Source organism: Pan troglodytes, chromosome 16, assembly GCF_028858775.2.
Source record: "Pan troglodytes isolate AG18354 chromosome 16, NHGRI_mPanTro3-v2.0_pri, whole genome shotgun sequence".
Taxonomy (NCBI): Eukaryota; Metazoa; Chordata; class Mammalia; order Primates; family Hominidae; genus Pan; species Pan troglodytes.
The window spans coordinates 33,272,731-33,300,254 of record NC_072414.2 but is presented as its reverse complement, the minus strand read 5'-3'; the positions used below and the strand labels follow the sequence as shown (position 1 = coordinate 33,300,254).

General features: G+C 44.9%; 2 protein-coding genes and 1 long non-coding RNA gene across 18 annotated transcripts in view; 1 reads left to right on the top strand and 2 right to left on the bottom strand.

Moving 5' to 3' along the window:
- Window positions 1-2,919, bottom strand: part of NUSAP1 (nucleolar and spindle associated protein 1) — a 48,646-nt gene extending 45,727 nt beyond the window's left edge. For all 16 annotated transcript variants that reach the window (XM_009428843.5, XM_063794762.1, XM_009428844.5 and 13 more), the window contains exon 1: window positions 2,560-2,919. In XM_009428843.5, the coding sequence (XP_009427118.1) occupies window positions 2,560-2,652 (93 nt within the window). In that variant the 5' untranslated portion in view covers window positions 2,653-2,919. The remainder of the gene's footprint in view (window positions 1-2,559) is intronic.
- Window positions 2,920-2,976: 57 nt separating this feature from the next.
- Window positions 2,977-26,455, top strand: OIP5 (Opa interacting protein 5). Its single transcript, XM_510321.9, has 5 exons — window positions 2,977-3,370; window positions 3,629-3,695; window positions 15,909-16,031; window positions 22,350-22,431; window positions 25,879-26,455. Exons 1-5 carry the CDS (start codon window positions 2,977-2,979, stop codon window positions 25,972-25,974), a joined length of 762 nt encoding a protein of 253 aa, XP_510321.3. The 3' UTR covers window positions 25,975-26,455.
- LOC134808520 (uncharacterized) overlaps window positions 25,989-27,524 on the bottom strand; it is a 25,012-nt gene continuing 23,476 nt past the window's right edge. Inside the window, exons 4-5 of the long non-coding RNA XR_010151613.1 lie at window positions 27,105-27,162; window positions 25,989-27,010 (exon numbers count right to left, since the gene is read on the bottom strand). This is a non-coding gene — a long non-coding RNA (uncharacterized LOC134808520). The remainder of the gene's footprint in view (window positions 27,011-27,104; window positions 27,163-27,524) is intronic.

Sequence of the window (27,524 nt, the reverse complement as noted above, 5' to 3'; positions counted from 1 at the left end):
ACATATTAGTATATATAGTATATTTAGTATATAGTATATCTATACTAAATATATATACTAATACACACTAAATACTAAATATATAAATTTAGTATATTTATATAGTATATTTATAGTATATTTATCTAGTATATATAGTATATTAATATAGTATATTTAGTATATATAGTATATTAATATAGTATATTTAGTATATATAGTATATTAATATAGTATATTTAGTATATATAGTATATTTATATATTTAGTTTATTTTAGTGTATTTAGTATATTTAGTATACTAGTATATTTATATATACTAGTATATATATTATATATTTATACTAGTAATAATATATAAATATAGTATATACTAGTATAAATTATAAATTTTACTAGCATAAATATACTAGTATATTTATGCTAGTAAAATTTATTTAAATTGTAGTGTTTCATTTTAATCAAATCTTGATAATTTCTCAGAGCAATTTATTAATTTTTTTGCTATGTACTAAAATTTCAAAAGGCAATTGACAATGAGCTCTTAGGTTGTACCAAGTTAATAATTTAAAACATCTTATTATGGAAAATTTCAAACCTAAAAAAGTAGAGAGAATAGTGCAATCCCCCCATGTACCTATCTCCAGTTTCAGTAATTATTAACATTCTTCTGTTCTTACTTCATCTAGTTTCCCTCTCTTTTTCCTTGAGTATTTTACAGCAAATTTTACAGGTATCATAACATTTCACCTATAAATACTTGATTCACATATAAATACTTGATACGGGCCAGGTGTGGTGGGTCACGCCTGTAATCCCAGGACTTCGGGAGGCCGTGGCCGGAGGATCGCTTGAGCCCAGGAGTTCAAGACTAGCCTGGGCAAGATGGTGAAACCCTATCTCTACTAAAAATACACACACACACACAGCCAGGCAGATAAAGGAGAAAGAAGGTGATCTGAGGCTAGAGGGTCAAAATGAGCAATGGGACAAAGATAGATAAAAGTGCCAAGTGTTCAGGGATGCAGCCTTGGATAAAAGATTCTAGCTAGGCAGCAAAAAAGCCTAAGGAATTTAGGCTGAGATATTAAGGCTTTGTTTACGAAGTATAGAGGAGCCACTAACCACTACAGCCCAGAAATATCCACAAGGAAAACCCTTTGGTCATTCAGCCCCAACAGGCACTTAGGCCCTGATTATTTTGTTTAAACAATTTAGGCCGGGTGGGGTGGCTCACGCCTGTAATCCCAGCACTTTGGGGGCTGAGGCGGGCGGATCAGGAAGTCAGGAGTTCGAGACCAGCCTGACCAACATGGTGAAACCCCATCTCTACTAAAAATACAAAAATTAGCAGGGCGTGGTGACACGCGCCTGTAATCCCAGCTACTCAGGAGGCTGAGGCAGGAGAATCGCTTGAACCCAGGAGGCGGAGGTTGCGGTGAGCCGAGATCGCGCCACTGCACTCCAGCCTGGGCGACAGAGCAAGACTCCGTCTCAAAGAAAAAACAAACAAACAAATAAAAAAAAAAATTGTGACGATTGATTTAGGCATTTACTCACTGTCAGTATCACAGCCTGCAGGAGAAACCTCCAGAGTATATAGCAGTATTATGTGGGAAGTCTCAACTATTAACAAAATATATAAAACCGCTATCCTACATTAAATCCCCAAATCTTCTCCTAACATCTTGGGTTTTTTGTTTGTTTTTGTTTTGTTTGAGACTGAGTCTCGCTCTGTCACCGAAGTTGGAGTGCAGTGGTGCGATCTTGGCTCACTGCCACCTCGGCTTCCCAGGTTCAAGCGATTCTTCTGCCTCAGCCTCCCAAGTAGCTGGGATCACAGGCAAAAAGCTTGGATTACAGGCGTGTGCCACCACGCCCGGCTAATTTTTTAATGGCCAGGCTGGTCTCGAACTCCTGACCTCAGGTGATCCGCCTGCCTCGACCTCCCAAAGTGCTGGGATTACAGGCGTGAGCCACAGCCCTGGGCCAACTCTCCAAACATCTTGTAGCCTCGGAGTCAAAGACCTTACTGGTTTTGATAGAGACCATCAACACAACAGTCATCAATAAAAATTTACCCAAGGAGGTGCTCCCCTAAAAGTCGATTTTTTTTTTCTGACAGGTCCATCAATAAAGTATCAAGAGATTATCGGCAATATTACAAATCACTGGAGTCTGTTTGGGGTTTTCCAGAAGCTGAGCCAATTATTTACTTAATTGTCTAACGATTAACGACACCCCTTGTGCTTTCTGGGCCTGAGTTTCGTAATCGACGCCCTGAGAGGTATACAGTAATTTCAAAACAAAACAAAACAAAAAACAATAAACCATCCCTCGGAATAGAGCTTATCATGTGAGCACCCAGACAAGCCAGCTTCAAAATGAGGTGAAAACTACAGTTCCTCTTCCGTTTATCAGAGTTCTAACTGGGACTACCGTGAACCACATCTACTGCCCGAGGGGCAGGGAGAGCTGCCTCAGTCCCCGGGCTTCCCTCTCGGTCCCTTCGCACCGCATCTCCCCGAGGCCGCTATTCCCGCCGCGCCCGCTCAGGGACCCGCACCGCCAGCGCCGTACCCTCAGGTTGGCCCGGAGACCCAGACTCTTGGCTAAGTTCTGCAGGTCACTGTACTTGAGGGAGTCCAGCTCCTCTAGAGAGGGGATGATCATCGCGATTCGAAATCCCGGCGATACTCGGAAGATGGATCACCAAACTTCGTCAGCGCGGTTCAAATCCCTGGCGCCACTCTTAACTTTGACTAGGCAGAAATTTATAGACAGTTTAAATGAAGAATGCCGCGCTTCCATTGGTTGAAAATGCCTCAAAGGCGGGGTTTCTAACCCTGACCAATAGAAAGGCTGATTTCCCGTCCCAACAGAGGCGCGCTTTTTTCACACTTCACGAATACGCAGGCGCCAAAGGGCCTGTAACGCCAGTTCAGGTAACGAGTGCGCGGATTCGGACTCCAGTGCTTGGATTGCCCATGATGTCCAATGAGGACGCAGGAGCTGTGCTTGGGGCGGGGCCTGGCGTGTATTCGAAAGGAAGGCGCCGGCTGCGGGAAGATGGCGGCTCAGCCGCTGCGGCGTCGCTTACGTTGTGCAACGCCGCCCCGGGGGGACTTTTGTGGTGGCACTGAGAGGGCGATTGACCAAGCTTCTTTTACGACCTCCATGGAGTGGGATACGCAGGTGGTGAATGGGTCCTCGCCGCTCGGCCCCGCAGGGCTGGGGGCTGAGGAGCCAGCCGCCGGCCCGCAGCTGCCGTCTTGGCTGCAGCCTGAGAGGTGCGCTGTGTTCCAGTGCGCACAGTGTCACGCAGTGCTCGCCGACTCGGTGCACCTCGCCTGGGACCTGTCGCGGTCCCTCGGGGCCGTGGTCTTCTCCAGTGAGTGCAGTGAAACGTTGGGGAAAGGCAGAGGCTAGCCCGAGAGGGTGTTCCCGCTTTCTCCACCGGGTGGCGGAGAACCACCTGGGGAAGAAAACGGGATGAAAAGTTGGAAGCAAATAACTCCTTGGCCTGGGGATGGGGCAGGGAATCGGGGAGTCTCCTGATATTTACGGCCAGGATGAGTCTGTCTAGAGGAGAGATTTTCCATTTCAAGGCCCGCAGAGTATGGGTTCTGACCCGTGTTTATCTTCCTAGGAGTCACAAATAACGTCGTTTTGGAAGCGCCCTTCCTAGTTGGCATTGAAGGTTCACTCAAAGGCAGGTACGTATTGATAATTACATTGGTCTCTAGTCCCTGACTTTATGAGACTGAGGAGCGTGGAACTGACATGTACGAGGAGAAAACAGTTTGGGATGCTGCTTTTACCTGTTTGACTCTTATATGAACTTGATGTATTAATGAAATGAAAAAGTTGTATTTGTGTATTCGTTTTAGGATCTTCCTGAGGGCCACTTCTCCCAGGTGGCTTGTACAAGTGAAGCGAGGCTAAGAAAGATGTATCTAGTAGTGGACAAAAGAAAAAAATAACCTTTTGGTTTACAGTGAGAATAACATATTATAAACTACAATCCTTTTAGATATTAGAACTTTTTGATACAGGGTCTTGCTCTCGCCCAGGCTGGAGTGCAGTGGTGCGATCATAGCTCACTACAGCCCCTACCTTCCTGGCTCAAGCTATCCTCCCAACCTCACCCTCCGGAGTAGCTGGGACTACAGGCACACACCACCACTCCCGGCTAATTTTTAAATTTTTTGTAGAGGCCTTAGTATGTTGCCCACGCTTGATATTAGAACTTTTAAGTTTGAGATTATGGTTAGTTTGTAATAAGCTATGCCAGGGCTAATTCTTCAGTAACCCCAGAAACTGGAGAAAAACACAACTAGAATGTTATGTACTTGAATACTGCCTGGTAAACTTTGCGACCTGCCTGTACTATGATTTACAAGTGACAATAAAGTAGTCAGTGAATTTGGTATTGCAAGGCTCCTCAATTTTGAGTTTTGGCTTTAACATTGAGACAATTCATTTCATTCTGACCAGTTTGATTCAGCGTTAGGGTTAAAGTATAGGAATTCTTAGTTGCTTTGTCCAGTAACCAGGAAGATTTCTGCAGCTTGGACAAACTTCAAAAACGGAGTTAGCCCCACAGCTCCCTTTCTTTTTCCTGAATAAAAGACACTCCCTATCGCTATAGGAGTCCCCTTCCCACCCAAAGGGGACAAAGCAAGAAGGAGCAATTGCCTGCTTGGAATTGGGTGTATTCTGGGGCCAGAGGCAGAAGGTTCCTGAATGTGCTCTTGGAGAGGAGGCTAATGAATCTAGACCCGTGCTGTCCTATACTGTAATCACTAGTCATATGTAGCTATTATATATTATTAAATCTGCATTAAGATATGCTGTGAACACAGAATACACACTGGATTTCGAAGACTTAGTACAGAAAAATTAATCATTTACAAATACTGATTACGGGCCGGGCGTGGTGGCTCACGCCTGTAATCACAGCACTTTGGGAGGCCGAGGCGGGCGGATCACAAGGTCAGGAAATCGAGACCGTCCTGACTAACATCCTGACTAACACGGTGAAACCCCGTCTCTACTAAAAATACAAAAAATTATTCAGGCATGGTGGCGGGCGCCTGTAGTCCCAGCTACTCAGGAGACTGAGGCAGGAGAATGGCGTGAACCCGGGAGGCGGAGCTTGCAGTGACCGAGATTGCGCCACTGCATTCCAGCCTGGGCGACAGAGCGAGACTCCGTATCAAAAAAAAAAAAAAAAACTGATTACGGCTGGGAGCGGTGGCTCACGCCTGTAATCCCAGCACTTTTGGGAGGCCATGGCAGGCAGATCACCTGAGGTCGGGAGTTCGAGACCAGCCTGACCAAAATGGAGAAACTCTGTCTCTACTAAAAATACAAAATTAGCCGGGCATGGTGGCACATGCCTGTAATCCCAGCTAGGCTGTAATCCCAGGAGGCTGAGGAAGGAGAATCGCTTGAACCCGGGAGGTGGAGGTTGTGGTGAGCCGAGTTCATGCCATTGCACTCCAGCCTGGGCAACGAGAGCGAAACTCTGTCTTAAAAAAAAAAATTGATTACATGGTGAAATGACATTTTTGATATATTGGGTTAAATAAAATATTTTAAAACTAATTTCACCTGTTTTTATTTTATTTTTTAAAGCAAAATTAGGCCAGGCGCCGTGGCTGATGCATGTAATCCCAGCACTTTGGGAGGCCAAGGCGGATGGATCACGAGGTCAGGAGTTCAAGACCAGCCTAGCCAAGATAGTGAAACTCTGTTTCTACTAGAAATACAAAAATTAGCTGGGCGTGGTGGCGGGCGCCTGTAATCCCAGCTACTCGGGAGACTGAGGCAGAGAATTGCTTGAATCCGGTAGGCGGGGGTTGCAGTGAGCCAAGATCATCCCACTGTACTCCAGCCTGGGCAACAGAGCGAGACTCTTTCTCAAAAAAAAAAGCAAAATGAATAGAAAATTTAAAATTACATATGTGACTCACATTATATTCCTATTAGACAATGCTGGTTTAGATGCTTTGTAAAAAACTGGAGGAAGGCCAGGTGCAGTGGCTTACACCTATAATCCCAGCACTTTGGGAGGCCAAGGCAGGCACATCACAAGGTCGGGAGTTCGGGACCAGCCTGGCCAGTATGGTGAAACCACGTCTCTACTAAAAGTACAAAAATTAGGGGGGCGAGGTGGCAAGCGCCTATAGTCCCAGCTACTTGGGAGGCTGAGGCAGGAGAATGGCTTGAACCTGGGAAGCAGAGGTTGCAGTGAGCCAAGATCGCACCACTACACTCCAGCCTGGATGACAGATCGAGACTCCGTCTGAAAAAAAAAAAAAAAAAAAAAAAAAAACTAGAGGGAAAGCCCCATGTGTTTCTGTATTTGTGGAGTAAGATGAGCTATATGGGACTTGCGAAGAGGGTTATGAAATGGCACAGCTCAAGACAACTTGATTTTTTTCTAAGTGTAGGTTCATTACCTAGATGGGGTCAGAGAATGAATTAAGAGGATGATTACTGATGCAGCTAAAAGCATAAATTTTAGAGACAGCAGACTCGGGTTCTTTTTATTCTTTTTTTTTTTTTTTTTTTTTTTGACATGGAGTCTTGCTCTGTCCCAGGCTGGAGCACAGTGGCGGGATCTTGGCTTGCTGCAACCTCCGCCTCCTGGGTTCAAGCTATTCTCCTACCTCAGCCTCCCGAGTAGCTGGGATTACAGGCGCACGCCACCATGCCTGGCTAATTTTTGTATTTTTATATTTTTAGTAGAGACGGGGTTTCACCATGTTGGCCATGCTGGTCTCGAACTTCTGACCTTGTGATCCACCTGCCTCAGCCTCCCAAAGTGCTGGGATTACAGGTGTGAGCCACCGCGCCAGGCCTTAACTTTACTCTTAATGAGGCATGTGAAATAAATTGATCCCTCTCAATCTGTCATATTTGAATACTCCTAAAATATACTCCCTCCGACATTTAAACATTCTACAATTGGCATGAACCTCTTAGATTCAAAGTCATAAAGTAGACAGATACAAGGTTACTTCCATCTACATTTTATTGTTCTCTTACTGGTAGAGGATTTATTGTAACTAATTTTAAAAAGGATTATTATAGTATGTTGACACTTAGAAATAGCTTTGTTACCCTGAGCTTTTGTTGTGCTCAACAGCATATTTAAATGGAATTTTGTTTGTATTATAAGTGAAGTACATTTTTTTCTAATTGTTATGGCAAATTCAAACCCGAGAGAAGAATATAATGAACCTCTGTCTACCTGTCACTAAACTAGAGCACTTTTCAACTCTTGGCCAATCTTGTTTCATCTAAAATCATAGTTGGCTTATCATGCTGGCTCACGCCTGTAATCCCAACACTTTTGGAGGCCAAGGTGGGAGGATCACTTGAACCCAGGAGTTCAAGACCATCATGAGCAACATAGCAAGACTTCATCTCTAAAACAAAATATCTATCCTCCACAATGTTTTGAAGCAGGTACCTGAAATTACATCATTCCATCCATAAATATTTTGGTGAGGATCTTTATAAGAAACTTTTTTCTATTTATTTATTTTTTGAGATGGAGTCTGGCTCTTTTACCCAGGATGGAGAACAACCTCCGCCTCCCAGGCTCAAGCCATCCTTTCACCTCAGCCTCCCAAGTAGCTAGGACTATAAGGCATGCACCACCATGCCCAGCTAATTTGTTGTAGAGATAGGGTTTCAACATGTTGCCCAGGCTGGTTTTGAACTCCTGAACTCAAGTGATCTGCCCACCTTTGCCTCCCAAAGTGCTGGCATTACAAGCATGAGCCACTGCACTCAGCCTTTCTTTTCTTTTTCAATTTTTTTATTTTATTTTTTATTTTTTTGAGATGGAATCTTGCTCTGTAGCCCAGGCTGAAGTGCAGTGGCAGGATCTTGGCTCACTGCAAACTCTGCCTCCCGGGTTCAAGTGATTCCCCTGCCTCAGCCTCCCGAGTAACTGGGACTACAGGTGCATGCCACCACATCTGGCTAATTTTATGTATTTTAGTAGAGACGGGGTTTCACCATGTTGGCCAGGATGGTCTTAATCTCCTGACTTTGTGATCCTCCCACCTCAGCCTCCCAAAGTGTTGGGATTACAGGCGTGAGCCACTGCGCCCAGCCTCTTTTCTTTTTAAAGATATATCCCAATTCTGGCTGGGCACAGTGACTCACGCCTGTAATCCCAGCACTTTGGGAGGCCGAGGCGGGAGGATCACGAGGTCAGGAGTTCAAGACCAGCCTGGATGACATAGCGAAACCCCATCTCTACTAATAATACAAAAATTTGCTGGGCGTGGTGGTGGGCGCCTGTAATCCCTGCTACTGGGGAGGCTGAGGCAGGAGAATCGCTTGAACCCAGGAGGCAGAGGTTGCAGTGAGCCGAGATCACGCCATTGCACTCCAACCTGGGTGACAAGAGGAAGACTCCATCTCAGAAAAAAAAAAAATTTAAACATACCACAAACACTATAATAAGCCCCAGGTACCCAGTTTCAACAGTTATTAATATTTTGACAATTATTTTCCTCTATACTCTTCACTTTTTTTTTTTTTTAATTCCTGGAGTATTTTGAAACAAATCACATACAGTAAATCAACTCTTCATCACTTTGGTATTACTTCCTGTTGTCTTGTAGATTCACAGACTGTTATAACCAAAAAATAACATAATCTAGTTGACTTCATTCTACTGATAAGGATATGGAGAAACAGTTGTATTTGGTAGTGTATTGGAAGTATTTTCCTCCCATAATATCCTCCAGTGCCCATGATCCAATGTAATGATGGAAGGCCCAGTAAGCTAGGTGATGCTAACCCTTAGTGGCAGAGCAAGGCAACCCAAAGCAGCTCAGCACGGATGGTTAGAGACGTAGTACCTACTGTGGTAAGATTGTTAAAAACATGGGGCCGGGCACGGTGGCTTACACCTGTAATGCCGGCACTTTGGAAGGCCTAGGTGTGCGGATCACCTGAGGTCAGGAGTTCGAGACCAGCCTGGCCAACACGGGGAAACCCCGTGTCTAGTAAAAGACAAAATTAGCCAAGCATGGTGGTGCACGCCTGTAATCCCAGCTACTCACTTGGGAGGCCGAGTCAGGAGAATCACTTGAACCTAGGAGACGGAGGTTGTGGTAAGCCAAGATCACGCCATTGCACTCCAGCCTGGGGAATGAGCGAAACTCCCATCTCAAAAAATCACAAACAAAAAACAATAAGGAGCCACAGACTATACACATGATCAGAGGCAAAGTGTGGGAATGAAGTTCTTTTTTTCTTCTACAGTGGTCAACTTAGGATAAATTTTTTTTAATCATAAACCATGGTTTAGCCACTGAGGCACCGCTATATCATTAATCTCACTATCTGAACTTATTGCAATTTTCTTTTCCTTGTTTTATAGTAATATTCAATAAAATATACTGTGTTTTACTGCACTTGCAGATACTGCTTTTTTGTTTGTTTGTTTGTTTTTTTGAGATGGAGTCACACTCTGTCACCTAGGCTAGAGTCCAGTGGCATGATCTTGGCTCACTGAAACCTCTGCCCCCTGGCTTCAAGCAATTCTTCTGCCTTAGCCTCCCTAGTAGCTGGGATGACAGGTGTGCCCTACCACACCCAGCTAACTTTTGTATTTTCAGTAGAGGCAGGGTTTTGCCATGTTGGCCATGCTGGTCCCGAACTCCTGACCTCAAGTGATCTGCCCACCTTGGCCTTCCAAAGTGCTGGGATTACAGGTGTGAGCCACTATGCCCAGCCCAGGTAATGCAATTTTTTTTTTTTTTTTTTTTTTTTGAGACGGAGTCTTGCTCTGTTGCCCAGACTGGAGTGCAGTGGCATGATCTTGGTTCACTGCAACCTCCACGTCCCGGGTTCAAGCAACTCTCCTGCCTCAGCCTCCCTAGTAGCTGGGATTACAGGTGCGTGCCACCACGCCCAGCTAATTTTTGTATTTTTATTAGAGATGGGTTTCGCCGTGTTTGCCAGGCTGGTCCCGAACTCCTGACGTCAAATGATCCACCTACCTTGGCCTCCCATAGTGCTGGGATTACGGGTGTGAGCCACTGCGCCCAGCCCAGGGACTGCATTTTTTTTTTTTTTTTTTTTAACAAATTGAAGGTTTGTGACAAGCTTTTGTTGAGCAAGTCTGTTGACACCATTTCTAACAGCATGTGCTCACTTTGTGTCTCTGTGTCACATGTTGGTAATTCTGGCAGTTTTTATTTTTATTATTTATTTATTTTGAGACGGAGGCTCGCTCTGTCACCCAGGCTGGAGTGCAGTGGCGTGATCTAGGCTCACTGCAAGCTCAGCCTCCTGGGTTCACACCATTCTCCTGCCTCAGCCTCCCGAGTAGCTGGGACTTACAGGGGCCCGCCACCACACCCGGCTAATTTTTTTGTAGTTTTAGTAGAGATGGGGTTTCACCATGTTAGCCAGGATGGTCTTGATCTCCTGACCTCATGACCTGCCTCCCTCGGCCTCCCGGAGTGCTGGGATTACAGGCGTGAGCCACTGCGCCCGGCCAGTTCTGGCAGTTTTTAAAACCTTTTCATCAGTATGTCTGTTAACGCTGATCTGTGATCAGTGATCTTTGCTGTTACTATTGTAATTGTGGGATGCCACAAACCGCACCCATTGAAGACAGCAAACTTAATCAATACATGCCTGTGTTTTGACTTCCACCAACTAGCCATTCAGTCTTGCCTTCTCAGGCCAATTAATAACCCAACAATGGCCTTTAAGTGTTCAAGTGAAAGAAAAAGTTGCAAGTCTCTCATTTTAAATCAAAAGCTAGAAATGATTAAGCTTAGTGAGGAAGGCATGTGAAGTCATGCCAAATTGTGAATATGAAGAAAAAAATGGGGTTAGGCGCGGTGGCTCACGCTTGTAATCCCAGCACTTTTGGGAGACTGAGGCGGGTGGATCACATGAGGTCAGGAATTCAAGACCAGCCTGACCAACATGGTGAAACCCCATCTCTACTAAAAATACAAAATTAGCCGGGCATGGTGGCGCACACCTGTAATTCCAGCTCTTTGGGAGGCTGAGGCAGGAGAATCGCTTGAACCCGGGAGGCGGAGGTTGCAGTGCACCAAGAACACACCATTGCACTCCACCTTGGGCAACAAGAGCGAAACTCCATCAAACAAACAAACAAATAAATAAATGGAAATTAAAAGTGCTATTCCAGTGATAAGCTGATATGGAGAAAGTTTGAGTGGTATGAGTAGAAGATCAAATCAGCCACAACATTCCTTTAAACTAAAGCCTAATCCAGAACAAGGCCCTAACTCTGTTCAATTCTGTGAAGGCTGAGAGGTGAGGAAGCTGCAGAAGAAGTTTAGAGTATCAAATGTTGGCTCGGTGCAATGGCTCACGCCTGTAATCCCAGCACTTTGGGAGGCCGAGGTGGGTGGATTGGTTGAACCCAGGAGTTTGAGACCAACCTGGGCAACATGGTGAAATGCTGTCTCTACAAAATACAAAAAAATTTAGCCGGATGTGGTGGCGCACACCTATAGTCCCAGCTGCTTGGGAGGCTGAGAAGGAAGGCTGGCTTGAGCCCAGAGAGGTCGAGGCTGCAATGGAGCTGTGATTGTGCCACCACACTCCAGCCTGGGTGACAGAGCAAGACCATCTTAAAAAAAAAAAAAAAAAAAAAGCAGAGGTTGGTTCATGAGATTTAAGGAAAGAAACCTTCTCCATAACAAAAGTCCAAAGTGAAACAGCAAGTACTGATGCAGAAGCTACAGAAAATGAAAGTGGGTACACTAAACAACATATTTTCAGTGCAGATGAAACAGCCTTCTGTTGGAAGAAGATACCATCTCAGACTTTCATAGGTAGAAAGGAGAAGTCATTACCTGGCTTCAAAGGAGCTGGTCACAGTGACTCACATGTGTAATCCCAGCACTTTGGGAGACCAAGGTGGGAGGATTGCTTGAGCACAGGAGTTCAAGACCAGCCTGGGCAACATAGCAAGAACCTGTCTCTACGAAAAATTTAAAAATTAGATGGGCATTTTAGTGTGTACCTGTGGTCCCAGCTACTTGGAAGGCTGAGGTGGGAGGATCACTTGAGTCTGGGATGTCAAGGCTGTAGTGAGCTGTGATTGTACCACTGCACTCCATCCAAAAGAAAAAGAAAAAAAAACTTCAAAGGACAGGCTTTGTTGTTAGGGGCTATTGCAGCTGGTGACTTTAAGTTGAAGTCAATGCTCATTTACTATTACTATCTATAGCTACTATAGATAGTTATTCCTCTGATGGATCTGGGCAAAGTAAATCAAAAACCTTCTGGAAACCCAGCTAAATTTTGTATTTTTAGTAGAGACGGAGTTTCACCATGTTGACCAGGCTGTTCTCAAACTCCTGATCTCAAGTGATCTGCCTGCCTCCCAAAATGCTGGGATTACAAGCGTGAGCCATTGCGCCCAAATGGAAATTAAATTAATTTCCACTGAGACATTTGTTTATAAGTACTGTGCTTTGTCTGAATTAATTAATTCCTATGTGGAATTTCAAATTAATGACACTTTATTTCATATTTTGCTTTTTGGTTAACTATATTCACAAGATTACATTACTATATGTGTGGTGTGGGACTTCATTTACCAATAAACTCAATATATTGTTATTTGTTCTTTTTTAGTATCCACTGACATGAGTATTTCTTTTTAGCTATGTGATTTTTTTTTTTCTTTTTTAAGATGGAGTTTCGCTCTTGTTGCCCAGGCTGGAGTGCAGTGGCACAATCTCCGCTCACTGCAACCTCCGCCTCCCAGGTTCAAGCGATTCTCCTGCCTCACCCTCCTAAGTAGCTGGGATTACAGGCACCCGCCACCAGGCCTGGCTAATTTTTTTATTTTTAGTAGAGACAGGGTTTCACCACGTTGGCCAGGCTGGTCTCGAACTCCTGACCTCAGGTGATCCACCCGCCTTGGCCTCCCAAAGTGCTGGGATTACAGGCGTGAGCCATCATGCCCGGGCTAGCTATGTGATTTTTATGCTGTATTTTGTTAATAGAATTCTCCTAGCCTGGGAAACAAAGTAAGACCCCATTTCTGCCAAAAAAAAAATTAGTAGGGCATGGTAGCATGCACCTGTAGTCCCAGCTTTGGGAAGCTGAGGCAGGTGGATCAGTTGAGCCCAGGAATTCAAGGCTGCAGTGAGCTATGATTGTATCACTACGTTCTAACCTGGGCGACAGAGCAAGAACCTGTCTCAAAAAAAAAAACAAAAAAACCTTCATACTATATATTAATACAATTTATTTTTCCTTTACCAAACCACTTTAAAATTGCTTTTAGCACATGCATGATGAAATATTTTCTTAAAGTGCTTTTCTTGTAAAACATTTATTTATTTTTTTAAGACGGGGTATTACCATGTTGCCCTAGGCTGCTCTCGAATTCCTGGGCTCAAGCTATCTGCCCACTTTGGCCTCTCATAGTGCTGGGATTACAGTAGGTGTGAACCACTGTGCCTGACCAAAATGTTTCTTTCTAATATTTAAATATGTCTTATATACCAGCAAATATGATGACTTGCTCAAGAATTGTAATGAGAGCTAAAATCAACATCTGACTCTTCATCAGTAATCTTTTCAGAGGATAAGGAAAACAAAATAGATGGCTTGCTAGGGTAATGGGATTCCCTTTTCTTTCTCTTTTAGTCTGCGCATTTTTTTCTTATTTATTTATTTATTTATTTATTTATTTATTATTTTATTGATCATTCTTGGGTGTTTCTCGCAGAGGGGGATTTGGCAGGGTCATAGGACAATAGTGGAGGGAAGGTCAGCAGATAAACAAGTGAACAAAGGTCTCTGGTTTTCCTAGGCAGAGGACCCTGCGGCCTTCCGCAGTGTTTGTGTCCCTGGGTACTTGAGATTAGGGAGTGGTGATGACTCTTAAGGAGCATGCTGCCTTCAAGCATCTGTTTAACAAAGCACATCTTGCACCACCCTTAATCCATTTAACCCTGAGTGGACACAGCACATGTTTCAGAGAGCACAGGGTTGGGGGTAAGGTCATAGATCAACAGGATCCCAAGGCAGAAGAATTTTTCTTAGTACAGAACAAAATTAAAAGTCTCCCATGTCTACTTCTTTCTACACAGACACAGCAGCCATCCGATTTCTCAATCTTTTCCCCACCTTTCCCCCTTTTCTATTCCACAAAACTGCCATTGTCATCATGGCCCATTCTCAATGAGCTGTTGGGTACACCTCCCAGACAGGGTGGTGGCCGGGCAGAGGGGCTCCTCATTTCCCAGTAGGGGCGGCCGGGCAGAGGCGCCCATCACCTCCCGGACGGGGCGGCTGGCCAGGCGGGGGGCTGACCCCCCTCACCTCCCTCCCGGACGGGGCGGCTGGCCGGGCGGGGGGCTGGACCCCCCCCACCTCCCTCCCGGACGGGGCGGCTGGCCAGGCGGGGGGCTGACCCCCCCACCTCCCTCCCGGACGGGGCGGCTGGCCGGGCGGGGGGCTGACCCCCCCACCTCCCTCCCGGGTGGGGCGGTTGGCCTGGCGGGGGCTGACCCCCACCTCCCTCCCCGACAGGGTGGCTGCCGGGCGGGGACGCTCCTCACTTCCCAGACGGGGTGGCTGCCAGGCGGAGGGGCTCCTCACTTCTCAGACCGGGAGGCTGCCGGGTGGAGGGTCTCACTTCTCAGACGGGGTGGCCGGGCAGAGACGCTCCTCACCTCCCAGGCGGGGTCGCGGCCGGGCAGAGGCGCTCCTCACATCCCAGACGGGGCAGCGGGGCAGAGGCGTTCCCCACATCTCAGACGATGGGCGGCCGGGCAGAGACGCTTCTCACTTCCTAGATGGGATGGCGGCTGGGAAGAGGCGCTCCTCACTTCCTAGATGGGATGGCGGGCGGGCAGAGACGCTCCTCACTTTCCAGACTGGGCAGCCAGGCAGAGGGGCTCCTCACATCCCAGACGATGGGCGGCCAGGCAGAGACGCTCCTCACTTCCCAGACGGGGTGGCGGCCGGGCAGAGGCTGTAATCTCGGCACTTTGGGAGGCCAAGGCAGGCGGCTGGGAGGTGGAGGTTGTAGCGAGCCAAGATCATGCCACTGCACTCCAGCCTGGGCACCATTGAGCACTGAGTGAACGAGACGAGACTCCGTCTGCAATCCCGGCACCCCGGGAGGCCGAGGCTGGCGGATCACTCGTGGTTAGGAGCTGGAGACCAGCCCAGCCAACACAGCGAAACCCCGTCTCCACCAAAAAAATACGAAAACCAGTCAGGCGTGGCGGCGCGCGCCTGCAATCGCAGGCACTCGGCAGGCTGAGGCAGGAGAATCAGGCAGGGAGGGTGCAGTGAGCCGAGATGGCAGCAGTACAGTCCAGCTTCGGCTTGGCATCAGAGGGAGACCGTGGAAAGAGAGGGAGAGGGAGACCGTGGGGAGAGGAGGGAGAGGGAGAGGGCGCATTTTTTTCATTAACTTTCTTTTTTAATATAAGCAAAAGACAAACCTTGATTTTAGTTCTATGAACAATTTGTTTAGTAAGGCCCCAGTCAACTTGATTATTTTTTCAACAACTGTGAATTTATATAATGATAGCCATTTTACATGATTTGTAGTTTTAAATGTTTAAATGTTAATCAGATTAGTTAGCTCTTTTTGTGTTTATTAGGGGTAAATTACCTTTCTCTTCTGAAGCGACAATTATACATCCATGATTGCTTTGACCAGAATATAAGAGGGTATCCACAATCCAGCATGTAATTAAATTACAATCTGAGTTACCCTTTCTTGAATGTGACATTCTTTCCATCTCATTCCTATTACAATGTAATTTTCACCCTGACTTAGGTGTTAGGAATGCTTCAGAGACTAGTTATTTTTTATTTCTTATATGATTTTTCATTCTTACCCATATTGTGTTTTTCCCCACCCCTAGTACTTACAACCTTTTATTCTGTGGTTCTTGTGGGATTCCCGTTGGTTTCCATCTGTATTCTACCCATGCTGCCCTGGCTGCCTTGAGAGGTCACTTCTGCCTTTCCAGTGACAAAATGGTGTGGTGAGTAGACTTAGACATTGATCATCAAATACATTTTATTTTATTTATTTTGAGACAAAGTCCATCAAATAAATTTTAAAAGATTTTTCAGGAAAGACAAAGTAGGCTGAGCACAGTGGCTTATGCCTGTAATCCCAGCACTTTAGGAGGCTGAGGCAGGTGGATGACTCGAGGTCAGGAGTTTGAGACCAGCCTGGCTAACATGGTGAAACCCGTCTCTACGAAAAATACAAAAATTAGCCAGGTGTGGTGGTAGACGCCTGTAATCCCAGCTACTCAGGAGGCTGAGGCACGAGAATTGTTGGAACCTGGGAGGCAGAGGCTGCAGTGAGCTGAGATCACGCCACTGTGAGATCACGCCACTGCACTCCAGCCTGGGAGACATAGTGAGATTCTGTCCAAAGGAAAAAAAAAAAAAAAGTAGCTGGGCATGCTAGTGCACACCTGTAATCCCAGCTACTTGGGAGGCTGCGGCAAGAGAATTGCTTCAACCTGAGAGGTGGAGGTTGCACAGTGAGCTGAGATTGCACCACTACACTCCAGCCTGGGTGACAGAACAAGACTCTGTCTCAAAAAAAAAAAAAAAAAAAAAAAAGACAAAGTGTTTGTACCAAAAAGATGCTAAAGTCAGGCACTGTCTTTGACAAAAAGATAGCAGTGGGCCAGGTGTGATGGCTCACGCCTGTAATGCCAATGCTTTGTGAGGCCAAGGTGGGAGGACTGCTTGAGGGCAGGAGTTCAAGACCTCCATGGGCAATATAGTGAGACCCTTGGTTTTTTTTATACAAAATTTAAAAAAATTAGCTGGATGTGGCGGCGTGCCCCTATAGTCCCAGTTACTTGGGAGGCTGAGGTGGGAGGATCACCTGAGCCCAGGAGTTCAAGGTTACATTTTGCTGTGATCATACCACTGCATTCCACTTTGGGTGACAAAAAAAAAAAAAAAGATAGCAGTGGGACCAAAATATAATCTTATAACATTATGATTATCTTCCATGTCTTATCATACCATATCTTAAAAGTCATACCATGGGAGAATTCAGAGGGTATTCTTTCATTAAAGAAACTTGTTGCCAGATGTGGTGGTGTGTGCCTGTAATTCTAGCTACCCAGGAGGCTGAGGCAGGAGGATCACTTGAATCTTGGTGTTTGAGACCAGCCTAGGCAACATGGTGAAGCCTCCCATCTCAAACTGCTCCCTTATGGGCCGGGTGCAGTAGCTCACGCCTGTAATCCCAGCACTTTGGGAGGCTGAGGTCGGGGGTTCACCTGAGGTCAGGAGTTTGAGACCAGCTTGGCCAACATGGTGGAACCCCATCTCCATTTAAAATACGAAAATAAGCCAAGTGTGGTGGCACACGCCTGTGGTCGCAGCTACTCGGGAGGTGAGGCAGGAGAATTGCTTGAACCCAGGAGGCAGAGGTTGCAGTGAGCCAAGATCAAGCCACTGCACTTCAGCCTGGGTGACAGAGCTAGACTCTGTCTCAGAAAAAATAAGAATAAATAAAAGATAAAAAGAACATTCTAGAAGGCAAGCTTTTGCAAAATAATGTTGTAGTAGATACCTTTTGGGTTTGTGCCCAGCCTCTCTCTCCAATAGGTGGGGCCTTGTATATTTGTATCATGTGTGATTTGTATCATGTGTGATTCCCACTCCCAGGTACTGGATCAAGAATGAATACCTGGCCAGGCATGGTGGGTCATGCCTGTAATCTCAGCACTTTGGAAGGCTGAGTTGGAGGATTGTTTGAGCTTAGGAGTTTGAGACCAGCCTAGGCAACATAGCAAGACTCTGTCTCTACAAAACATTTTAAATATTAACTGTGTATGGTGGTGTATGCCTGTAGTCCTAGCTACTCTGGAGGCTAAGGTGGGAGGATAGCTACAGCCCAGGAGTTCAAGGTTACAGTGAGCTATGATTGTGTCACTGTATTCTAGCATGGGGAACAGAGCAAGACCCTGTCTCTTAAAAAACAAAAACGGTGCTGGGCGTGGTAGCTCACGCCTGTAATCCCAGTACTTTGGGAGGCCGAGGTGGGCAGATCATGAGGTCAGGAGATCGAGATCATCCTGGCCAACATGGGAAACCCCGTCTCTACTAAAAATACAAAAAAAATTAGCTGGGCATGGTGGCGCATGCCTGTAATCCTAGCTACTTGGGAGGCTGAGGCAGGAGAATCACTTGAACCGGGGAGTCAGAGGTTGCGGTGAACCAAGATCGCGCCACTGCACTCCAGCCTGGCAACAGAGCGAGACTCTGTCTCAAAAAAAAAAAAAAAAAAAAGAAAAATGGATACCTGACCCAAACTAAGCCAACCAGTTTTCTACCTTAGGAATTTGAAACAAGGGCTCAGAAATACCAGTTACATGTAGATAGTACTAGTGTTGAAGTTTGGAAGTGAAAGCTCTATGTATGGGATAGCTATTTCCCATGTGATGCATGTAGCTGCAGGGAAGTCTTCTCTGCAGTAAAACATGAAGCAGACACAGAGAAAAGTAAAAATAATGATCATGTAGCCTCATAGTGTCAGAAAAACTACCCTACTGGTTATCCTTTCTCATGAATTACATTGGCTATTTCATTATTTTCCTAATAAATTGTACTTTTAAGCTTTTTTACTTATTACAAGAAACTGAAACATCCTTAGAAGTCTTTGCTTGACCATTAAAAAACAAAAACAAGCATTGACAACCTAGTTTATGTAAGGCATTATGCTTATATCACTGAGTTCTTAATATAGTTTAAGAAAACTAGGGCTCAAAGAGGTGGAAGAGCTGAGATTTGAGCATGTCTTAACTCAAAAGCTTATTTTCCTTTCATAAAACTAAAAGGTTTCCTTTTTCTCATGTCTTTTTTTTTTTTTTTTTGAGATGGAGTCTTGCTGTGGCGCCCAGGCTGGAGTGCAGTGACGTGATCTTGGTTCACTGTAAGCTTCACCCCCTGGGTTCACACCATTCTCCTGCCTCAGCCTCCCAAGTAGCTGGGACTACAGGCGCCCACCACCACGCTTGGCTAATTTTTTGTATTTTTAGTAGAGATGGGGTTTCACCGTGTTAGCCAGGATGGTCTCGATCTCCTTGACCTCGTGATCCGCCCGCCTTGGCCTCCTAAGGTGCTGGGATTACAGGCATGAGCCACCGCGCCCGGCCGCTTTTTCTCTTTTCTTATGCTTAGATAGATGTTTTTAGCTGAGTTATGGTTGACTAAACAATAAAACTTATCAGCCAGTCCTTTACCATGGGTTGCTCACTGTGCATTAGGTATACCATTTGTTCTTCATTGCAAATTTCCAACACAAAATATATACCTGAGATCCTGAGATGGATTGATCATTCTCTTTTTTTAAAGACGGAGTCTCACTCTGTCACCCAGGCTGGAAGTGCAGTGGCGTGATCTCAGCTCACTGCAACCTCCACCTCCTGGGTTCAAGTGATTCTCCTGCCTGGGCTTCCCAAAATGTTAAGATTACAGGCATTAGTCACCATTCCCAGCCTCAATTTTTAGATTCTTTTTTTTTTTCTTTGAGACGGAGTCTTGCTCTTTTGCCCAGGCTGGAGCTGGAGTGCAGTGGCACCATCTTGGCTCACTGCAAGCTCCGCCTCCCAGGTTCATGCCATTGTCCTGCCTCAGCCTCCCGAGTAGCTGGGACTACAGGCGCCCGCCACCATGTCTGGCTAATTTTTTTGTATTTTTAGTAGAGACGGGGTTTTACCGTGTTAGCCAGCATGGTCTTGATCTCCTGACCTTGTGATCCTCCTGCTTGGCCACACAGGTGTGAGCCACTGCGCCACCAATTTCTAGATTCTTAAGCAATTTCTATTTAGAATTAACTTTAAAGTGGGAAAAAAAACTGTAAATGTGTGCTGTTAGTAATCCCACATCTTTTTTAGAAATCAGTACAAAAGTAAATGTTCTAGAGAAGCAATAATTGCATTTTTGTTAGGGCAGTAAGCTTTTAGTAACATTTTTAACATAAATTTGAAAAGCATTATGGGATTTTGGTTAATTTCTTAATCTTTAAAATGAGTTGGATAAAAGGTCAGGACATTCTTTTTGATTAAGTAGAAACTTTGGCCTTTTCCTCTTGGATTCGGGATGGCTGCTGCAATTACAGTCATTACATCTATTGATGATAGCATCCTAAACATGAAGGAAAAGGATATGGAGAGTATGGGAACACAAGAAAATTCCCCCTTTTCATCAGCATAAATTTTTTTTTTTTTTTTTTTTTTTTTTTTTTTGAGACAGAGTCTTGCTCTGTCACCCAAGTTGGAACACAGTGGTGTGATCTCAGCTCATTGCAACCTCCGCCTCCTAGGTTCAAGTGATTCTCCTGCCTTGCCTCCCAAGCAGATGGGACCACAGGTGCGCTCCACCACAGCCTGCTAATTTTTGTATTTTTAGTAGAAATGGGGTTTTACCATGTTTGCCAGGCTGGTCTCAAACTCCTGACCTCAGGTGATCCCCCCGCCTTGGCCTCCCAAAGTGCTGGGATTACACGCATAAGCCACTGCGCCCCGCCAGCATAAATTTTCTTAATCTTTTTTTTATTCTTTTTTTTTTTTTTTTTTTGAGACAGGGTCTCACTGTCACACAGGCTGGAGCGATCATGGTTCACTGCAGCCTCAACCTTTTGGGTTCAGGTGATCCTCCCAACTCAGCCTCCCAAGTAGCTGGGACTACAGGCATGCCACCACATCTGGCTAATTTTTGTATTTTTTGTAGAGATGGGGTTTCGCTGGCCAGGCATGTTGGCTCACAGCTGTAATCCCAGCACTTTGGGAAGCTGAGGCAGGCGGATCACCTGAGGTCAGGAATTCAAGACCAGCCTGTCCAATATGGTGAAACCCTGTCTCTGCTAAAAATACAAAAATTAGCTGGGCATGGTGGTGGGCACCTGTAATCCCAACTGCTTGGGAGGCTGAGGCAGAAGAATTGCTTGAACCTGGAAGGCGGAGGTTGCAGTGAGCTGAGATCTCGCCATTGCACTTCAGCCTGGGTGACAGAGTAAGACTGTGTCTCAAAAAAAAAAAAAAGAGATGGAGTTTCGCTATGTTGCCCAGGCTGGTCTCAAATTTCTGATGTCAAGCCATCTGCCTGCCTCAGCCTCCCAAAGTGCTGGGATTATAGGTGTGAGCCAGCACACCCGTCCCATTTTCTTACCCTTGTTGGCCAGAACTATGTCACATGATCACCTCATCTGAGAAAGCAAATATGTAACAGTAGGCTCATGGCAAAAATCTGGATTCTGTTGGCAGTAAAGAAGTGAGGAAGGCTGGGCTCGGCTCACGCCTATAATCCCAGCACTTTGGGAGGCCCAGGCAGGGGGATCACCTGAGGTCAGGAGTTCGAGACCAGCCTCGCCAACATGGTGAAACCCCATCTCTACTAAAAATACAAAAATTAGCTGGGCGTGGTGGCGCAAGCCTGTAATCCCAGCTACTCGGGAGGTTGCGGCAGGAGAATCGCTTGAACCCAGGAGGCAGAGGTTGCAGTGAGCTGAGATTGTACCACTGCACTCTAGTCTGGGCAACAGAGCGAGACTCCATCTCAAAAAAAAAAGTGAGGAACAGCTACTGGGAATAGGTGACCAACACTATGTCTCATACTGGGATTACTTTCTTTCAAACTGTGCTACAGGATCCTACTGATGAAGTGTAAAGCTTATAATCATCGTAATTATTCATATGAGCCTGGTTTTTGTCTTTAATTTACCCTGAGATAATTTTGTCTCTGGTAGGATGCGGCAGAGATCCTCTCCGATTTGTTTATTTTTGAATTTGTTTTTCCAAGAAAATGCAGTCATCCTTCAGTATCTGTGGTTCCAGGACCTCACCAGATACCAAAATCCATGGACACTCAAGTTTCTGATATTAAATGGTGTAATATTTGCATATTACTTTTGGATATCCTCCTTTTTAAAGTATAAAAGTATATATTTTATACTTTAAAATAATCTCCAGATTACTTATGACAGCTAACGTAATATAAATGCTATGTACATTACAAATTTACATAGGAAATTTACAAAGTTGTTGTAATGTTAAGGGAATGATGACAAGAAAAAGAGTGTACCTGTTCAGTACAGACACAATCCAGTTTTTTTTTCCCGAATATTTTTAGTCTGTGGTTGTTTGAATCCATGGATGCTATACCCATGGATATGGTGGGCCAACTGTAACATCATGAGTCTTGAAATGAAAATCATTAAGAAGGCAGGCTTTTTTTGACACATATTTTCTTTAGAAGGTAAGTTTGGTTCTTTTATAATCTTAACCATGGTATGACACTAATATTTTCTCTTTTTTCCTATCTAGCTATCTCTTAAAAACAAAAGCCATAGTAAATGCATCAGAGATGGATATTCAAAATGTTCCTCTATCAGAAAAGATTGCAGAGGTAAAATTTCATGATGGTTGTATGCTTTTTTAAAATACAGACAACTCTTGATAACTTCTACCAATGAACTTGGGGATGATGAAATGGCATGATGCTCAATAATCCTTTTTACTTGATTTGACCTTCCCTATTGAATTTGTAATGAAAAACAAAATACTAAAACCACACTGTAAGGTATAGTTCAGGAAGAAAGGAAAAGCTGCTCAACTGCTGCACTCCTGCATTCTCCTTTGTGCTGGGAATGGATATCATCATCTTGCCATAGAGGTGTCTTCTTTGCAAATACCTTGTAATTGCTCAACTGTCTCAGACATAAGAGTGATGAAACAGTTATTAAGAATTCCTGGCCGGGCATGGTGGCTCACGCCTGTAATCCCAGCACTTTGGTAGGCCAAGGCGAGCAGATCATGAGGTCAGGAGATGGAGACCATCCTGGCTAACACAGTGAAACCCCATCTCTATTAAAAATACAAAAAATTAGCCGGGCGTGGTGGCACGTGCCTGTAGTCCCAGCTACTCGGGAGGCAGAGGCAGGAGAATTGCTTGAACTGGGAGGTGGAGGTTGCAGTGAGCTGAGATTGCGCCACTGCATTCCAGCCTGGGCAACAGAGCAAGACTCTGTCTCAAAAAAAAAAAAAAAAAAAAAAAAAAATTTAGCCGGTCATGGTGGTGGGCGCCTGTAATCCCAGCTGCTTAGGAGACTGAGGCAGGAGAATCGCTTGAACCCAGGTGGTGGAGGTTGCAGTGAGCCGAGACTGCGCCACTGCACTCCAACCTGGGCAACAGAGCGAGACTGCGTCTCAAAAAAAAATAATTCTTGCCTGGGCGTGGTGGCTCACGCCTGTAATCCCAGCACTTTGGGAGGCTGAGGCGGATGGATAACCCAAGATCAGTAGTTCGAGACCAGCCTGACCAACATGGAGAAACCCTGTCTCTACTAAAAATACAAAATTAGCCGGGCGTGGTGGCACATGCCTGTAATCCCAGCTACTTGGGAGGTTGAGACAGGAGAAGCACTTGAACCTGCGAGACAGAGGTTGTGGTGAGGCAAGATCATGCCATTGCACTCTAGCCTGAGCAACAAGAGTGAAAATCTGTCTCAAAAAAATAAAAAATAAAAAAAGAAGGCTGGGCATGGTGGCTTATGCCTGTAATCCCAGCACTTTGGGAGGCTGAGGCAGGCAGATCACCTCAGGTCGGGAGTTTGAGACCAGCCTGACCAACATGGAGAAATCCCATCTCTACTAAAAATACAAAATTAGCCGGGCGTGTTGGCGCATGCCTATAATCCCAGCTTTTCGGGAGGCTGAGGCAGGAGAATCGCTTTAACCTGGGAGGCAGAGGTTGCAGTGAGCCGAGAGCTCGCCATTGAGAGCGAAACTCTGTGGAAAAAAAAAAAAAGAATTCTTATTGGCTGGGTGCGGTGGCTCACACCTGTAATCCCAGCACTTTGAGAAGCCGAGGTGGGTGGATCATGAGGTCAGGAGTTCAGCCTGGCCAAGATGGTGAAACCCCGTCTCTACTAAAACTACAAAAATTAGCCAGGCGCAGTGGCAGGCGCCTATAATCCCAGCCCCAGCTACTCGGGAGGCTGAAGCAGGAGAATCGCTTGGACCTGGATGGCAGAGGTTGCAGTGAGCCAAGATCACGCCATTGCATTCTAGCCTGGGTGACAGTGAGAATCTATTTCAAAAATAATAATAATAATAATTGGTATGGGAAATGACTTTGGAATGGCAGTATGAGGAGTTCCATGAATAGGATCCAGGAAGAATATTATAAAGGAAACAACCATCTTAAGTCTGTGGAAATTTTCTTCAAGGTATATGGCAAATACAGAAACATTTATTTGTTTATTTATTTTTGAGACAAAGTCTCACTCTGCCTCCCAGGCTGGAATGCAGTGGCACAGTCTTGGGTCACTGCAACCCCCTCCTCCCGGGTTCAAGCGATTCTCCCACATGGAGAATCCTTGTCTCTACTAAAAATACTAAAAAGCCTCCTGAGTACCTGGGACTACAGGCGCGCACTACCGTGCCCAGCTAATTTTTGTATTTTTAGTAGAGATGGGGTTTTACCATCTCTGCTAAAAATGATGGCCAGGCTGTTCTCGAACTTCCGAGCTCAGGTGACCCACCCGCCTCGGCCTACCAAACTGCTGGAATTACAGGTGTGAGTGCCAGGTTCAAGTGCTTCTGCCTCAGCCTCCCCAGTAGCTGGGAACCCAGTTGCCCTTGCCCCCAGCTTGCTTGTAGGGTGGAAATCCTATGCTGGGAGGGGCGAATGGAGATTATCAGAAGCCACTGCTCTTGCCCTGCTGAGTAACAACACTAAATTTCATTCTAAATATAGCTGTAAGAACTCTTAAAAATTACCTAATTGCAACAGTTATCTGTTCTAAACCTAATAACCAGAGTTAACTTTGCAGACCATTAGTAGAATGTTAAAGTCAGAGAGGCATTTGTTACTGTTAACAAAGTGTTAAAAGAAAAGCTAAATTCTTGCCACTGGAAATGGAGGAGAAGCCTGTCTCCACAAAGCACTGTGACCAGACTTTATTCATCTTCACAGCAGCAGTGCTGCTCAGCAATGTTTTGTCTTTTTTCACATGAAACTTTACATCTGAGGATCTTTTTTTTTTTTTTTTTTTTTTTTTGAGACGGAGTCTCGCTCTGTCACCCAGGCTGGAATGCAGTGGCACGATCTTGGCTCACTGCAAGCTCCGCCTCCTGGGTTCACTCATTCTCTTGCCTCAGCCTCCTGAGTAGCTGGGACTACAGGCGCCCGCCACCGTGCCCGGCTAATTTTGTTTTTGTATTTTTAGTAGAGATGGGGTTTCACCGTGTTAGCCAGGATGGTCTTGATCTCCTGACCTAATGATCTGCCCAACTTAGCCTCCCAAAGTGCTGGGGTTAGAGGCGTGAGCCACTGCGCCTGGCCACATCTGAAGATCTTACTGTGCGCTACATTGTTGTATAAAGTTCTTCCAGAATTAGAAGAAATTTATTCCTCAAATGCATTTAGACATTGCCAGCTCCCAATTACTAGATATAAACTAGCTTAAATTTGAAATGGTGTTTGTGACCAGCAAATTGACAGTTAAGCTTAAAATGCCCAGATATCCATCTTGGTGTGGTGGCTCATGTCTGTAATTCCAGCACTTTGGGAGGCCAAGGCAGGAGGATCACTGACTGCCAGGAGTTCAACACCAGCCTGGGCAACAAAGCAAGACCCCCGTCTCTACAAAGAAAATTTAAAACACATGACTGTTGTCCTAGCTAATCAGGAGGCTGAAGTGGGAGGATCACTTGAGAGCAGGAGCTTGAGGCTGCAGTGAACTATGAATGTGCCACTGTACTCCAGCTCAGGCAACAGAGTGAGACCCTGTCTCTTAAAATAAGTAAAAATAAAAAAGATGCCCTGATATCTATATATTTCTCTTCCTAGCTGAAAGAGAAGATAGTGCTAACGCACAATCGCTTAAAATCACTAATGAAGATTCTGAGTGAAGTGACTCCTGACCAGTCCAAGCCAGAAAACTGATTCTGTACCAAAGCTTGAGTGTCAGGTTCAGGCTTTATTGCTGTCTTCAACAACAGGTGCTGCTTAGTCATTTCTTGAAAAAGATTGGCTTCAAGAATGGAGGGGAAATGCAGTTTCTATTTACCTTTAGGCTGATTTTCCAAATTATTTGTGAAGCTGTTTTTAGCAGATGAGAGACTAAGGATTCTTCTCTTTTATAGCTATTTGCCTTAAGAACTTACTTTAGATTCTTATTGAATTCATAATACTTATCTCTGAAAATGTCTTTGACTGTAAATTTAGGAATTAAGATGCAGAGTCCCATGTGTCCTCTGATCTAAAGTTGCATGGTTGGTCTGAAAATAGAGTTGGGCTTAATGTTGACTTCTATTACTCCTGCATGGAGCAGTTGTTATGAATACTAATACATCACTTTTTAACTTCTGTAAAATACAGATCATAATATTCTATAGGTAATGTTTAATAAATTGCCTGAATAATATACAATTTGTCTCTTTTTCAGTTGTAAACTGAGGTTAACAGAGAAATAATGAAAGCAATGATAAAACGAAACAGTTACCAAAGTACTATTTTCTATAATTTTGTTTTATGTAGCACTTTGAGTAACTTATCAAAATATTAATTTAATATATATTTGTAAAGTGTTAGACTAGGTGCTGGGGATAAAAGGTAAGCAATAATAGACACACTATCCTTAGAATTTATAATCTAGTCAGAGAGGGACATTCAAATAATCACATAAAGATACGTAAAATTACAGGCCTGGCGCAGTGGCTCACATCTGTAATTCCAGATTTTTGGAGGCCGAGGCAGTGGATCACTTGAGGTCAGGAGTTCAAGACCAGCCTCGCCAACGTGGTGAAACCTCGTCTCTACTAAAAATACAAAAATTAGCCAGGCATGGTGGTGCGCACCTGTAATCCCAGCTACTCAGGAACCTGAGGCAGAAGAATTGCTTGAACCCAGCAGGTAGAGGCTGCAGTCAGCCGAGATCGTGCCACTGCACTCCAGCCTGGGCGACGGAGTGAAACTCCATCTAAAAAAAAAAAAGATATGTAAAATTATGACGCTAGTAAGGGTTTTGAAGTAAAGGAACATAGGGATACACACACATAAAGCAGGTAACTGACCTGGTCTGGGTTTCTGGGAAAGAAAGCCTCTGTGTAGAAGTGAAGTTTCAGCGGTGGTCTGAAAGATGAATAGGAATTAATAAGGTGATGGAGGGATGACCTTTATGAGGTCCTTAAAAGAAGGCCTGCCTAATCAAATTTAATTTTTCAGAATGTCACTGTGGTTGTCCTGTGGAAAACAGGTGGGAAGGGCAGCAAGCAGACCACTAAGGAGAGCCTTTGGCACTAGCACAATCAAGAAATTACATATCCAAGTGGTGGAGGATAGAAAAGCTAACTTGGCTGGGATGTAGCTAGCAGAATATATATATAGATATATAGATAGATACATATATAGATATATATATAGATATATAGATATATATATAGATATATAATTTTTTTTTTTTTTCTTCCCGAGATGGAGTCTTGCTCTGTCAC

Coding starts and splice junctions, on each gene's coding strand:
- OIP5 (XM_510321.9), top strand. CDS start 2,977: ATGAGGACGCAGGAGCTGTGCTTGGGGCGGGGCCTGGCGTGTATTCGA. Junction 3,696..15,908: donor GAAGGTTCACTCAAAGGCAG/GTACGTATTGAT, acceptor CCCCACCCCTAG/TACTTACAACCTTTTATTCT. Junction 22,432..25,878: donor TATCAGAAAAGATTGCAGAG/GTAAAATTTCAT, acceptor TTCTCTTCCTAG/CTGAAAGAGAAGATAGTGCT.